Raw genomic sequence first — 15,730 nt, forward strand, 5'->3', positions numbered from 1 at the left:
TCACAGCTAAGCAAGCTGGCAAGACTGCAGCTGCAGTGAGCGCCTTCAGTCCTGCTGCCCATTCCGAATCAATGAATGTGTTTTTAATATTTGGAAAAGAATGTATTTATTTATTTAAAAACTCTATTTATTACATTATTTATTTGGTCTGTGGTGTATATTTATTGTTATTTATAATAAAGTGTCTCTTGCATCAAGTGCTGAAGTGATTCATTCATGAAACTTTTAATGAAAAATAAGGCAAAAACACAGGAGACTGTCTTCTCTTTTATTCAGTCAACATTTGAGAACTGAATTCTAAAAGTCTTTGGAGGGATTCTGACATGATAGAAACAAACGAAAAAGAAAAAAAAAGTACAGACTGGATTGTTTTCTCTTCCCTGAATGTAAACATAGCTGGATTGTAATGGCCCAAAACAGTTCAATATTCAAGAGGCCATTACTGCAGCTTTCCCCCAAAATTAAGTTGGTACGATGTGACTGAAAAATATTTCTACACAGCTCACATTTTTAGTGGTTCTGAAGTCTTAATGAAAAATATATGAATGTTGTTTTTAGCTGCACTTACACAGGTAATGCACTAAAATTCAGCCCTAACTCCTAATGGGTGTGTTGTTCACTTCTTTTTCTAAAGTGTATCCACTTGAAATATACAAACATTTATATTTAACAAAAACAAGAAGAAGTGCAATTTACAGTCATCAAATAAAACATGAACAGGTACAAAAAGACAAATACAAAAATAAGATTTAGCTGCGTAAAAAAAGAAAATGTACAGGACAAGCTTAAAAATAAGACAAATGATGTGGATGTTCCTGTGATGTAATGCCTGGTTGTTCTCTTGGAGGGTTCCCTCCACATTTGAACCACCATTTATAAAAATAAAGCACTAAAACTTCGATACCAAAACCCAAGGTACCATTTTCGGTTACTTCACTGGTCACTGTCTCCTGTCGCCTCTTATTACTCCTACACAATGTTAACTGATAACCTGCACTGGCTGGAGGAGGCAGCTGCTAATGTGAATGTAATGGACTTTACAAGCAGCAGTGACATTGTCTCACTCTTTCTCTTTCTCTGTAATGTACAGACGTGCTCTCTGGAACACAAATATGGCACCATTCATGAAACAGCAAAACTTGGTCAGTCTCGTAAGTGCCGAATTCAGTTTAGTACCCATCCCTGCTCATTGGTTCATGAAAATCCCACAAACAGAACATTCAACAACACACAGGTTTGATTTTTTTTTTACAGAAGTTTGCAGTTGAAACACTGCAGCACCTACCGGTACATAGACATCAGTTACTGACTACATTATTAGCTACCTAAACATCTTACGGCCGCTACACCTCTACTGGTCATTTTTTTCAAACCTGATCTGCAAGAATTAAAATCTAGCTACAAATAGTTCTTTACATATTACAGAATCAAAAGAACCACATGTGAAGGAAATGAGGGTTAATGCCTCTCTACATAAGCCCTTTTTTCACAAAAATGCAGCAACAATCAGTCTCATGTTTGGAAGAGAAATTCAAACTGATGGAAGAGCTGACGTATGGTCCAAAGGTTGGTTTGTCTGTGTTCCTGAGTTTCTTCCACATGATGCTTCTCTGGATCCATCTCCCTTTCACTTAGTGGCTTGATTGTCCATCATATCTGAAGGCAGCCATGAACAAACTTGAGTTATCTATTGTATCATTTAATAAGGATTTTTACACACATGTCTGTGGCGTTTACCTTGCAGTGTCTGTTGAACCTCGTTTGGCAGGACGTCCAGTTCTTCCACACTCGTCCACAGGTGGCGTGCCGTGGCTTTTCCCGGCCCCCTCCTCTTCTTCCACTCCACCAGCATCTTATGCTTCTGCATGGTCACGTCTTTCTCCCCTGCCTGGATGTCATCCAGCTCCGTGGTGCTGAAGTCCAGATAGATGGCCACCTGCTTCCACTCTTTCCCGAGCCGCTTGGCCACCTGCAGGAGCTGCTTTTCTGACATGTCCGGGCCATGTGTCATCCCCTTTGTCACACCATCTGGAGAAAGACACGTGAGACACACATCGTTTTAGCGTGAGCCTGTAGTTTAAAATGTGGGCAAAAAAAGTTGCCCCTGAACAAAAAAGAATATTTTGAATATCAGTAAAAGATCACCTGACTCGTCCTGCCATCGACCTCTTTTACAGATCATTTCTTCTTCTGAGTGGCTGCTGCTCCCCCGTCTGCCTATAAAGCGGAAAACAATGACATCAGTCAACATGTAGGACCTGTAAAGATGTGATGGAAACATCTGAATAAACACCAGAAACATACTGATCGTCCTTTTCCGTGGCTTCTTTTCAGTGTCAGTCACACAGTCACCTGAGACAGAAGCAAAAGATAGACATTGAGGGAAATAATTGAACAAAATTTCTGTGAATGTTTTTTTTTTTTTTGTTACGCGTACCTTCTCTGATGGTAGCAGACCACACCGTCTCCTCAGTGTTAATCTCTACAAGAGACAGTTTGAAGGGAGGAGGCTGCTCAAAGAAAGCTTCAAAATAACCTTTCATCTTCGTCACTGCGATGGTGAATTTCAAGTCCTGCATAGAAACACATACATAAAGTTTAATCATAGAGACATTATGACATTATAATCGTGATAATAATGATCATCAGCTGTGACGTCATACAAGAGGTGATTGATAAGTTTGTGGATGAAGGTCTGAAAAAGCTTGGCCTTCGTGTTATTATCTAAACTCTAAATGCAGACTGACATTTTATGGACAGATTGTCCATAAAATGTCAGAATACATTGATCGATTAATCATGGACACTCAATAAATAATGCAAATTATCATCAGCTGCAGAATTAAGATTTTGAACTTCAAAAACTTGAAACACACCTGCAAATCGACATGGTGTCCACATACTTTTGGTCACACGGTACCTACAACAAACTCAGATTGATCGAGGTGTCAGCTGACCTGACACCTGATACTGAAGGGATCCATAACGCTTGATGGATACCATGCTACTTGTTATATTTTACACATATTTACCAATCACCCTTGGCATGTTTGTATTTTTCCAAATCTAAATAACTTTGCACACATCCAAAAACACAGACCTCAGGTTTGATCTCGCCCTCTGGCTCGCTCAGGAGACGATATGTCCCCTCATCCAGTTTACACGTGGGAGGCTTCTCTATCCGAGTGTAACGGTTCTTGTAGCCCTGCACCTGTTTTCTGATGTCCTGAAGTACATCAGGATGGCAGGAAGACAAGACGAAGTCAGTTCCTGTGTAATGATGACTTTACTGAAGGTGTGGTGATTAACACACTGTGCATGGAAAACACATCATGTAGGAAAAACATCAATCATGTTTTGTGGGAGTATTTTAGATTATTCACCAGCCACAACCTGTCTTACTGAGTGTAACACTGCCATGCATCTGTCAGTCTTTATAAACACACACACACACTAGATTAGCATATCACATGTTTTGATACTACTACCAAGCTTTGTCTTACACAATTCTGGAAAATCTCCTGTTTATTCTACGATGTCTGACAACATCAAAACATGAACGAAAAGTGAAAGTTACAACTTTGGCTCTACATCTGTTTTTTTCTTATTTTTCCACACATGTTTTCGTAGGTGAGGCATTTTGCTGGAGTTTTATCTAGTAGGCAACTTGCGTGATTAAAAGTTTTCATTGAAAAATTTGGGGAGAGTCTGATGACAGTTTCATGAATGGAATATTTCTTTGTGCTGCTCGTGGGAGAAAAAAAATCCTTATTTACAAAACAAGTCACAAGAAGGCTGTCAAAATCTTTGGTTTCCTTCCAAGACCTTAAAAGACTAAAGTTTTCCTTGAGTACTGCACACAGGCTTTTGCTGCCAACCTGTGTACTTAAGATGCATGTGAAGCATCAACACTGCATAAGATCCACTTTGGACTCAAAGACAGGACAGAGCTGCTTAGAGAACTGTTCTACAAAATAAAGGCAACACAATGACTGAAGGTCTTCGTAAGCGTCGACCTGCTGCGGTTTGTTTTTAGCCAGATGCATCCTGCAGCACTGTGTGTGTGTGTGTGTGTGTGTGTTTTTTTACGAACTGCACCTCTGATCATCTCTGTACAGGAACAGATACTGATGTGTGACGTGACTCTAAATAGACCGATAGTAGAGGCAACTTTTAAGAAAAGCCAATGTTCCTTTTTTTTCTATCTTAAAACAGTGAAATGAAAGATCATTTACAGATCAAACAACCTGTCTGAAAGGAGCTTCCAATAACTCTGCATTGTTGATAAAGAAGAAAAAAAACAGGATCCTGAAACTACAAAAGGTTCGAAGAAATTTGACCACATTTCCAAAACAGCAATATCAAAAACAACAGCAGGTTGGATATTTTTGCAGGACATGGTCTCACAGCAACAAATACCTTGATGTCAGATGAGCTGTTGGTCGCCAGGTAGACGTGGAAGCTGTAGTTGTTGTTGTCACTGCCGAGCTGCTTGTACACCAGAACCACGCCGTGGTGCTCCACAGCCTGGCTCGTCTGAATGATGGGACCCACAGGCGACAGGGATGTTACATTCCACTTAACATGGCTTCCTGAGTGGTCCACAGTGGGCTCGATGAGAGGACGGTTGTCTTTTATGTGCAGGACACTGAATGTCATCTCATTTTCTGGATCTGTAAAATTATAATGAAAAAATAATATAAAAAAAATCACATTTTCATGTTCAAAGGTGTTTAAAGGTGGATCAATGAGCAATCACTTGTTAAAGATAGACACCAAAAGGTTTAAGACGACTTACGAGCAAGGCAGACAGAGTGAGGGAACTGGATGGACTTGAGGACAGACGCGTCCTTGTTGACCGTGTCCACATTAAAGATAGGTCCAGCAAACTTCCAGGAGTCCCGCAGGAATGAACCAAACTTGGACCATGATAAGATTGAGTACCGCACAAGAACCCGCTCAGTTGCTTCAAAAACCAGGCCAGTGACCGCACACTCGTACGTGCCCTCTCCTTCCAGCTGCACCCTAAAACACACACACACACAGTCAGTTGTGCTGTAATGTGAATGTGGTATAGAGATACAATAAAACACTCACTGTAATCGTCCTTTGGAGATCCTCCTGGGGGTGACAAGCTCGTTGCCATGGCTCTGTCAAAGCACATGCACCATAATAAAGCCAATGAATCCTTGCTCCCGGTACATCAGGTGACATTTATCATCGCCACATATTGTCAGATTATGTAGTTCCTTCCTCACCTGTTGGATGGCTTTGCATTTTTCACAGCTTATTTTAAAGTCCCTCTCATCTGTCAGGACAAACAGAATTTACAAGACTGATCATGTTTTTTCTCCAGTACTCTTGCAGTGCATCAGTAATGATCAGCTCACCTCGTCCATTTAAAACCTCTGCTTCAGGTCCAGAAACTGTCCCTATAAGGTGAGACAGATGCTTTGTGAGAAGCTCTGAACAAACTAAAAAAAAAAAAAAAAACTAAACGTGCTGTAGCAGTGTTTATATTTGTGTGTGAGGCCTGGACAGGCTCAGGCTACATTTTAAATTCAATTCTGAGCTCCAAAAACGTCAGCAGACATTTTGTCGCATAATTACATAGTATGAGAGGAGAGCCATTACGATGTGGTTGTGGCTCAGTTACAACCAAAAACATGGCAACGCCTACAAGCAGGAGACATGACAGACTGCAAGAAACAACAAGCAGAGATTTTTCTTCTTTTTTTTTTTTCCTTTGCCAAATCTGTTTTTTGTTTTGTTATCTTACCATTTATAGACTCTTCTGCTTCAGCCTCTTCGTTCTCTGAAAACAGGGAAGATACACGTTTACTAAAATGATTCCAGCAGGGCTTACTTCATACTTTTTAAAATGCATAAAGGGACAGATCACCCCAAGGTGGAATATGTACTGTAGGCCGATAGCTCATCAAACTAAACATGCTGTAACAGTGCATAAAAATATAAGAATATTTGACTTTGAGCAGAATTGTCCCTTTAAGTTTGAGGCGCACAGTAAGTACAGGAGGTGTGGTTCTGACCTTCCTCTTCTCCATCCTTCTCTGCACAGCATTCTGGTGAAACATAATAAACAAAGGGCAGGTGAGTAACAGAAAGAAAAACTAAAGGAGTAGTTCAACCATAACCAGTTTATCATGAGTTGAATGAGAAGATTGAACCATGTCTGTATTTAACAGTAGTATGTGAATGTGTGTGAGAGTGGTATCAATTTTCTCTCACCAGACTCCTCATCCTCCTCTTCATCCTCTGAGCTCTCTTCAGTGGACGTTCCAGCATTCTCTGTTTAATATAAATCAACATGCATGTCAGAATTTCCCATGAGTAGAAGGGATTAATGCCACAAAGGTTACACTGCTTACCTGAACCGCTGCCGTCACTTTCTCTCAGAGTATCTGCAACAAATTAGTAACAGTTTGAGATGAATCTTGTTTGGTCATTTAAAGCTTATAAAATGCTGCCAAAATATACACTACATTTCCATTTTGTTACTCACTACTACCACATACGATTATTGGTAATGATAACATCATCACCATTATGGGAAACACACCACGTTTTAAGGTGTAAGGTCGCCGTCCCACAGCCATTTTTCTGTGGTTATTACAATGCCCAGCTAATGGTGTCAAAAGCACTAAAGCACAAATGACAAGCGAAAACACGTTCAGTGTGGGAAAGTCTTCTTCTTGTTTCTTATGCAGTGAAGACTATTTAAAGCAGAGAAAACCTCAGCTGCACAAATCGACATACAGCCTTCCTGATGGAGGAAAAAGTCATTGTCATTAAAAGAAGTCCAGAATTAGCACAGGTACAGCCCCACTCGTACTGCTAGAGTTTGCTTCTAGGTTTGTGTTTTTGTCCATATTAGTCATAAAAAAAGGCCCTAAGTACGACTGAACTGCACCACCAGCTTTTACATATTCATCATTCACAGTAGCTGAACTGTGGCACCTTGTGAAGAAGCCTGTGATAAGTGCCATGCATTAACATTCTGGCACATTTACAGAGATGGGTCCAGAGGAGCTGCTGCTGCTGCCGCAGCTTCTTCTCTCTTCCCAGCAGCAGTGAATGTCCGTGGACCGGGCCATCTGGCTGAGTGCCTGGCTGTCTAATGGATGGAGCCCATCCTCTCTGGCCCACAGAGTTTTATCTTAGACTAACAAGCAGATGCTGCCATCGCTGCTCCACTCACAGCGCCTCCCTCATCAATCTTTCTCCACCACTTCTCTCAATCTGTCTGCCTCACCTCCCCCTGCACTCTCTCCTCCACTCCTCTCCGCTTGTCCTCATGTGCCTCCTGTGGACAATCACTCTCTCTGCTGCCACTGCTGCGCCCTCACAGCTGAGCCAGCAGGCATCGCTCTTCTTCATTCTAGCATTGCTGCTTCCCTCCATCAGACTGACAAACAAGGTGGAATGCAAACATCCTCACAGATACACACATGCAAACCACACACACACTCAAAGAGAGCCGTGTACAGCTTGAAAAGTTTGCAGAACATTCCTGGGTGCTGACTGCCATCTGCTGGAGTAAAACCATATGGCCCTTTTGTTTTGTGTATCATTAATAACACATGATTTTCCTCTTTAAGGTTGTTAAAAACATTATCTTTGCCATAATCTGATTATTTTACATCTAGACTGTATAGGCTAATTAAGCCCATTCAAACCTAAGGCATCATGTTTTTGACTACATATTTCTATCCATTATAGATTATAGATGTATTTCTTCTTAATCGGTGTAAAACTTCGGCATCAACAGAGGCTGTAGCATCTACATTATAATTTAAAATAAGTGTGTCTGAACAAGGTTTGGTTACATTAATACAAAAAATGCAATTTGAGAAGTAGTTGCAATTAGTATCAAGAGAGAAATAGTCAGATAACAGAGTTGTAGTTAATATGTTTATTATTATATCTTTTATGACCCTGTGAACAGTTTTCTGCCACAGGTGTATAACCTGACAAACTGAAGACCTGGTTGGTCCTCATCTTTTTATTTTCCACAGCATCATGTTACAGTAAAGGCCACTAAAACGGTCTGGTCTCCAAGCTCTGGTTACATACGGGTAATTACAATGCTAACAACGCTAATCTGATGAAATATTTTTCAGAATGAATTAGGCTTTAAAAAATTATCCTTTTATTCTATTAGTTTTAGGACTGTAACTGTATTCTGACTATGACATATTTGAACTTAATGAATACATTCACTCATGACAAACTTATTTTACTGGTACAAATATCAGATGAATCTAAAATCTACAAATATGAGCAGAATTTAGTGTACTTGTTTGCAATATTTAATAAAAGCAAAGACGGAGGTGATTGCATGACTGTGCAAAATCCTTCTGCCCTGTAATGCAAATGATATGAAAAGTAGGGAGGAAGAGGAGTGTGGAGAGAGATGGGACATTTTCAAGAATATAAAGGAAGTCAGATGTGGTTTGCAACACGACCACTGCACAACAGGCTGCCCTGCATGTGTGCGCCCTGATAAAGTGAGGGGGGGTGAAAATGGTTTAACGTTTACCTTTGTTTTCAGCTGCAGGGATATCTCCGTCTCTGTGGAGCAGAAGAGATAACATTCAGACACGCAATAAATTACACAGACAACGCCATGACGACGTGAAAATTGTGCAGCTGCAGGCTGTTGTATTAAAACCACTTCTGCTTATGAAGAGGAACATTCACAGACCAGTGAATCGGAAAAACAGGAAGTGTGGCCTCACACTTCTGACACCTAACCACTCTGTGCAATCATATTTGCAGCTTCTCCACCCAAAACTCACAGGGTGACACTTGGAGCAGGGTTGATGGATGGACAGGAACCACATGCATGGAAAGATACTAGCCGGCAACACATTACAATCAATTTTACCCTAAAGTTTGCTGAATGTTAATCATTACTTGTTTGTGTAACAGATACTGATACTGTAATGGTTGTCTGGTTTCATCCACGCCCTACAAAACAGACTTCAATACCAGTTCTTCCTCACTATTCATATCTCTGAGTCTTCTTTTTTTTTCTTTTTTTTTGGAGAAGTGCCTGACTATCCAGGAATGTAAACTAGCAATAAGCCAAGTGTAGTGCTTCATAGTGTGTTTAAGCAAGGGACCGGAACAACCTGTTGACACAGTCTGAGCTTCAACAAGAGACAACACGCCTTCATCATCAGGGGCAAAACACAGAGAAGGAGAACGAGTTCACCACCAGCTGGCGTGGAAAAACTGGGTCATCCTGTTTCCTGTTGAAATCATAAAAATTGAACTTCACAATCAAAAGCAGAGTGATGAATCAGGAAATGTGGACTATTAAACCTGGCTTAAGACGTGATCTTTTTATTTGGGGTCTGTTAATCCTGATAAGGAGCTGCAGCTTCCTTTGCTTTCAAACATCTGTGCAGGAAACGTTGGTTTCTTTATAGTCAAGGTCAGCTCGCCTCTGCCAAACGTTCACACCGCAGCAAGACTGGGGGCTTATTTGTTACCATGGCAATCAGCACTTCTCTTCCATCGAGCAAAGTTTTAAAAGTGTATGAGGTTTTTGTTTGCATCTTATCTGCTACACATGAACACAGAGCAGTGTTTGGAGATAAACGACTGTCAGTTAGTTTGCAACCACAAAACACAAAATAAAAACTGCCCTATATCTGAGCATAGGGCAACTTTACCACTGCCTACTACTGCTTCTAAGAAAGGAGCTGGCATAAAGTATTAAAGCATATTCTAACATATTATTGTCTGTCTGAATGTTATCTCTTTACACAGAGACACAGGGACTTTCCAGGCTGGGCCACTGACTGAGGCGAGTGACTCATCTGTATCACTTTACCTGTCTGTGGCACACAACAGGAGTAATGATTAAACAGCATATATAGCCTATATATAATAGGACTACATGCTTCATGGCGTTATCACCCATAATGAGAAACTATAAGCTTTCACTTTCACTGCTGGTGTATTTATCTGCACTGTTTTATTGTCTTTTTAAGCACATGCGGCCTACATCAAACCGCTCAGAGCGGCTTCAGGTGAATCAACCTCGTTCAGAACTTTCTCTGCGAACAGCGCGATGATACATTGTTGTCACTGAGTCATCGCATATGTAACAGCGCAGCGTGCAGCGCCAAGGCACAACAAAGAGTCTGACTTTCCTCCTTGGACCGCATCTGTTATATGTGTGTTTACACGGATGTTTTTTTGTTTAAATGCTCAAATAGATGACTACACAACAACAACAACAACAACAACAACAACAACAACATAAAACACTCCACAGCTCACTTCCTGTGTAGATTTTTTTTTGTGGCGTTGCATCCACATCGCGCCGTCTAAACGGATCTCGACGCAACACACACACACAACAGAAAGGCAGTCATGCGTCAAAGCTTTTGCGTTTCCCTTGTGGTAACAAGAAAGAAGTCTTACCCGTCCTCCAGGTGGCAAGCGGCCCGGCAGCTCGCCATCTCCGCCACCATCCTCTGAGCGTGTAATCAAGCCCCGTTATGACACTCTCTGTTTTCCCTCAGCGTGCAGCGGCTGCGCGTAAAATCACCTGCAATACGGCAACACGATCCTCTCATTGGTGTCTAGTTAAACAGTAATTGGAGCTCTTGTGGCTTATCAACTTGTTGTTCGCGTCACCGTGTCCCATTAAAGTGCAGCATCCCTTCTTCTTCTGCGAACTATGCGCCAAAACACCCCAAAACACAAGCGGCTCATAGTTTTCCAGAGAGGAAACACTCATCCAGTCTTTCCTCTGAGCAGCAGATGTGGATGTATTGTTTCCTTTCAGCAACACTGCGCGATAAAAACACCGCAGATCGAAACAGCATTTCAAGCAGCAGTGTTGCGCATGTCCAAAGAAGGCGCACAGCATTGGAGATCAGTGCTGCGCAGTTGTGGCGCAATGCATGGAGGTTCATCAATGGACAGCACGTGTGGGCGGAGTGCAGCATCCCGCCTTTAACAGAGTCTGTGAAAAGTCACGTTGATGATTTACAGCCGGACTTTTCACACTTTTTAAACTGAGAGGGATCAATGGTAAATCTGATAAACAATATCCATGCACAGACTCATATTAACCCTTTGTGCATTACAATAGGTAGCTTATCTCCTCCCAGTGATCCATAGATCTGATGAAGGAATGTCAGGCAAGACAGACACTTAGGTTTCTTGGCTTTCAAAATAAAAAGTCTGCACTGACCTGGGGGCTTTGATAGGTGATCGTTTCCCCTTCACCACAAATGAGCAGCCAGCACTCACACAGTGCAACTAGGTCACTTTGAGCGGGAAAAAAAATACACATCACACATCCAAGCTGCATTACAGGAAAATACCAGCAGAGGTCCCAAAAGACAACAAAACAAGCAGCTCCAGCTCAGCAGCTAAACCTCCTCTGAGTAACAATGCAGGAAACATACAGACACTATTAATGGAACTAATCAGTGTCAATGTGCAGCATAGCTGTGGGGTAAAAGACAGACAACATGTAAGCTCATTGTCCATCAGAGAGAGAGAGAGGGAGAGAGAGCAGGGATTTCATGGAGGGAGTCTGAGTTGTCTAGTGGGAGGAATGAGTGAAGAATCAGGGGCTTTTCTATTGATCTTCAACTGGCTGATCTTTTTCCTTTCTCCTTCTTCCATCTACATGTCCAAATTGACAAATGGATATGTAGTTTGCAGGCAGCAGAGAGGAGAGGCAGAGAGAGATGCTGCAGACACTGAGAGGGACATTATCCAAGGCTCAGAGTCCAAAGGGAGGGATCAGCTCCTCTGTGCAAGAAGAGACGGCACAACATCAGACTCAGGGGCGAGATGATATCCCCAATACTACAGGGTATCAGAGGAGGTATGGTAGAAGCAGCGGGAGAGAGAGAGAGAGAGAGAGAGGGAAGGAGGAAAGGATGGTGAAGGTCAGGTGGAACTGGAGTGCAGACTTTATTTTGGAATCTATTTCAAAAATTAGGACATGTTACTTCACATGCTGAGAACGCTTGACCTCAGATACATAATTAGACAGCTATGACACTGAAGTTGTACTTAAGCACAGTGAATCTTTGAGTTTAAAGCCAACACATCTTAAGTGTTTTGTGTTTGCCTTTTAAAATGTTTTAGTGCTTTCGCAGTAAACTGAAAACTGACGCATCATAAAGATGCGTTGTGATATGTATTATGGGCCTGTATGAGATTAAATAACTCACCGTAACCAGCAGGTGGCAGTAGTCTGCAATTGCCATTCAAAACCCCAAAAACTGCAGATGTACACACTGTAAACAAAGCAGTGAGCTTGCAAATCATTTTCACACTAATCCCACAGATGGACTGGGATGAATAAAGTATTTCTATTCTATTCAAAAGAGACGAACACACTAGAGAGAGTGGGCCCTCTTGACCTTGTTGCTCGCTCGCTTGCTTTTGTCACTTTCTCCTCACATACCCTGGTTCGTTTAAATGAACAGCCAATCAGAGTACCAGATGTCATAACAGCTGGAATGATGCATCCTCTGAGAACCATGAAATACGTGTACAAAATATTAAGCAAACCTATAGAAGCTTTGATGGATAAATGTGAACTTTGATCTGGGGGAGGCGGTAAAGAGGTGGGCCCTTAAAGCTAATAGGGTTCATCTGTAGGGAATCTTGACACTGGTCAACATTTCAATAATCCAACCAACACTCCCATCTATAGATACCTATAACAAATAAAAGTTTTGTTTGGGACATTCAGCACAGTGTTTCCAATAAAAACAGGTTTTGTTGTGATTGTGTGGTGTTTACATCTATGCATTGATAAACTGGAAATACTGGCTTCTGGACTTGCAGGTTCAGGTATCAAAGCTTTGAATCTTTATGTAAACTCAATATAAAATGTTTCAACAACACACTAGATATTATCTTTGTTGTGTTGAAATCCTAAAAAGCTTAAGCAAGTATTCTTAAAAACAGGTATTGCTAAACATCTGAGTCTCACTCCTGTGTGGCTCAGTTAAACACTGATTCATTGTGTGTAAGTGTGTCTGTGTGTATTATGACAGGGCTTTTTTTTTTTTTTTTTATAGATCGACCAACCTGTTTGGAAACGGTGATGTCACATACCCTTGAGGGTTAATATGAGCCCTCATTGTGCAGACTCATTATCCATTGCCTCAACACACACACTCAAAATAACACACACACATGCACACTGTACATATAAAGATACGACATCAGGGAGGAAGGAAACCCACACCTTTGTGCTCAAACCTTCCCTTTATAACATACATCATGTATTCACACACATCAGTGCACAAAAGGTGTCTTCTTACTCTCAGAGATGAGGAACGCCATATCCTTGCAATTTTTCAATGGGCCATTTTGCCATCAGGGCTGAGTTATCACAGGACAGATCCGCAGTAACAAAAGAGCTGTGCCTGCTGCAGTCCTGCAAAAAGAAGCTGGAGAGAGGTGAACAAGAGCAACACCTTGGCACAGACAGAATGGTAGAGGGCTGTGGAAATCATTCAGCCCTGAGATGTTTTCAATCTTGTGCAAAGATACAGTGTTTAATGTATAGGCCTAAGAGTCTCACTGTGCAATCAATAGGACAACCTTTAAAGGCACAATATAACCAGAACATAAAACACTTCATCTTGACTACCAGAGGCTTGACTTGTTTGCTCTTCGTATATATTTAATCGTTTTCAGTGGCCACCTCTGTTTGCCAGTATCTTGTTTTATTTTTTTCCTTCTAGGTCTAAAATGTTCTTACGAATCCCCAGAGGTATTTTCGTCTTACCCACACACGCTACACTTCTTTGTACTCAGTTACTGATGTGGCAGTGTGTTCTGATGAAGCTGGTGAAGCTGCTTGGAAGAGAAGCAGAGCATCTTCAAGACACTCTAACAAGCCTAGCTGCCTCACTTCAAACTCCTGGATAGTATAAAATATTAAAATTGCATCACAGTGAAGATAAACAAGATAAATGACTCTGTAAAGTGATATAATATTTATATATATAAACTTTAGCATATTAAAAAATTACTGCTCACTGGTGTTTAGAAGTAACAACATTTACACTCATGCAGCAAAGTGATCTAAATGTGATATGATCATAAAATTATGATGATGATGATCATGATGGATGGATGATAGTGTGCATGTGTGTGTGTGGACCCACCTCAGGCCCCACACCAAGGTCTGCCGGGTCCTCCAGGTGGGTGGCATTCAGCTACCACCCTCTCTGCTAGCTAGTAGCTGCGAGCTTCATTCTCAGCTTGGGCTGCATGGAAATCCCTTTGCACCACTGAAGCCTGTGTAACTATGTTTCCTATTCAGGTCATTAAGAAGGTAGGCTAAAGAGAATAAACAATGGACAGGGTTATCCATACAAAGTTTGGTTTGGATGCAGTGTTCCTTCCAGCAGCAAGTGTTTCCTCAACCATCACCTGAGCATTCCCCACAGTACAAAGGTCAAACTGCCTGTTCCTGCACTCTCACTCATAATGTCCAGCAATCTGAAAATGGATCAGCGCACACACTCCTAAAATTTGACAGCTAATAATCAGTGACTAGAGGTAACCTTGACACTACACAAAGTAAATATTTGTGTGTTTTTAATAAAGCAGTTTAAACATACTCAGGAAGTCCAGTCCACAGTGGTTCTATGTGTTCTCTGTAAGAGACACTGGAATTAAAAAAACAAGGTTAGCATCATGTTTTGTAAAATGTCTGACATGCTGTTACTGTAAAGATTCAACACATACACATCAGTCTGACTAAGACATGGTGGTTTGAATTGTTGTGTATATTTACATATTAACAGGGGGGAGTTAGTGTCTGTATCGGTCTCCAGGGAACTTGGTTTTTGAGCAGACTACCCCTCTTCTGTTCTGCCCTTGCACCCTCCCCATCCTTACACAAACCATCTACTTATTGCTCTATATCATTCTAAGCCTGTCAGCATTCTGTATAATATGTGTTGTGTCAGGGCCTCTCTCTCACTATTTATCTATCCCACTCTCTCTCGCTCTCCACATTGCTAATGCCTTATTTTCAGAGTTCCCTTGGGGAGCTCTGTGTTTTCAGGGGCCACAGAAAGACGAGTCCTGGGATGTATAATGTGGGCGTTGGGTAAGAGAGATGGAGCTGAAAGCCGTAGTCCAGTCACCTTCTGAGACACAGACCCCCCCCGCGCCCACCCTCCCCTGTTTAGTGTGACTCAGTGCAGTGGTGCGGAGGCAGGGGGTCAAAAATCCCCTGCCATCCGCCCCCACTCAAAACATGTGGGAATGGGAAAACTTTATCCTATATTTAACCTCCAGGTGTCTGTCTGGTGTGCGTATATGTGTATGTGTGCGAGCACCACCAGTAACTGAGTCATCCGCAGCTGGGTGGTTTATCTTATAGGGAAAATGAGGTTGCTCTTGTTGGTTTGGGGAGGGGGGGGGTATTTAGCAGACTTGTGAAAGCAATGCGTCAGCCCCCTAATACACCACACTCACCTCCATCTGATGAGAACTTTCTCCATTAAATCACTTTGGGATTAAATGTGTGTACATTAACACGATCACAGCTTTAGAAAAAAAGGCAAGACAATAAAAAAATGTGTTTCCTTTTAAGCACTGTGAAACTTAATGCAACAGAAAAATGCTCAGGCCTGTTAAAGGCTAAAGTGCCTTTGCTAAATTAACACTTATACACAGGCTCTATAGAGGAGAG

The 15,730-nt window shown here is 41.6% G+C and overlaps 1 protein-coding gene across 2 annotated transcripts; it reads right to left on the bottom strand.

Moving 5' to 3' along the window:
• Nucleotides 1-201: 201 nt before the first annotated feature.
• On the bottom strand, nt 202-10,873 carry LOC114445012 (uncharacterized). 2 transcript variants are annotated; one of them, XM_028419934.1, is made up of 17 exons: nt 10,459-10,873; nt 8,561-8,592; nt 6,390-6,422; nt 6,250-6,309; nt 6,051-6,083; nt 5,780-5,815; nt 5,391-5,432; nt 5,259-5,308; nt 5,098-5,150; nt 4,799-5,025; nt 4,420-4,673; nt 3,101-3,226; nt 2,438-2,573; nt 2,305-2,352; nt 2,146-2,217; nt 1,738-2,028; nt 202-1,656 (listed from the first exon to the last, which is right to left on the bottom strand). In XM_028419934.1, the coding sequence occupies exons 1-17, from the start codon at nt 10,506-10,508 to the stop codon at nt 1,628-1,630; spliced, it is 1,572 nt and encodes a 523-aa protein (XP_028275735.1). In that variant the 5' UTR covers nt 10,509-10,873; the 3' UTR covers nt 202-1,627. The 2 variants fall into 2 exon arrangements, with proteins under 2 accessions (XP_028275735.1, XP_028275737.1); XM_028419936.1 differs by lacking the exon at nt 5,391-5,432.
• Nucleotides 10,874-15,730: the final 4,857 nt, after the last annotated feature.

The sequence above is a fragment of the Parambassis ranga genome, chromosome 13, assembly GCF_900634625.1.
Source record: "Parambassis ranga chromosome 13, fParRan2.1, whole genome shotgun sequence".
Taxonomy (NCBI): domain Eukaryota; kingdom Metazoa; phylum Chordata; class Actinopteri; family Ambassidae; genus Parambassis; species Parambassis ranga.

Coding starts and splice junctions, on each gene's coding strand:
- LOC114445012 (XM_028419934.1), bottom strand. CDS start 10,508: ATGGTGGCGGAGATGGCGAGCTGCCGGGCCGCTTGCCACCTGGAGGAC. Junction 8,593..10,458: donor GCTTGCCACCTGGAGGACGG/GTAAGACTTCTT, acceptor TCTGCTCCACAG/AGACGGAGATATCCCTGCAG. Junction 6,084..6,249: donor AGAGGAGGATGAGGAGTCTG/GTGAGAGAAAAT, acceptor ATGTTTCACCAG/AATGCTGTGCAGAGAAGGAT.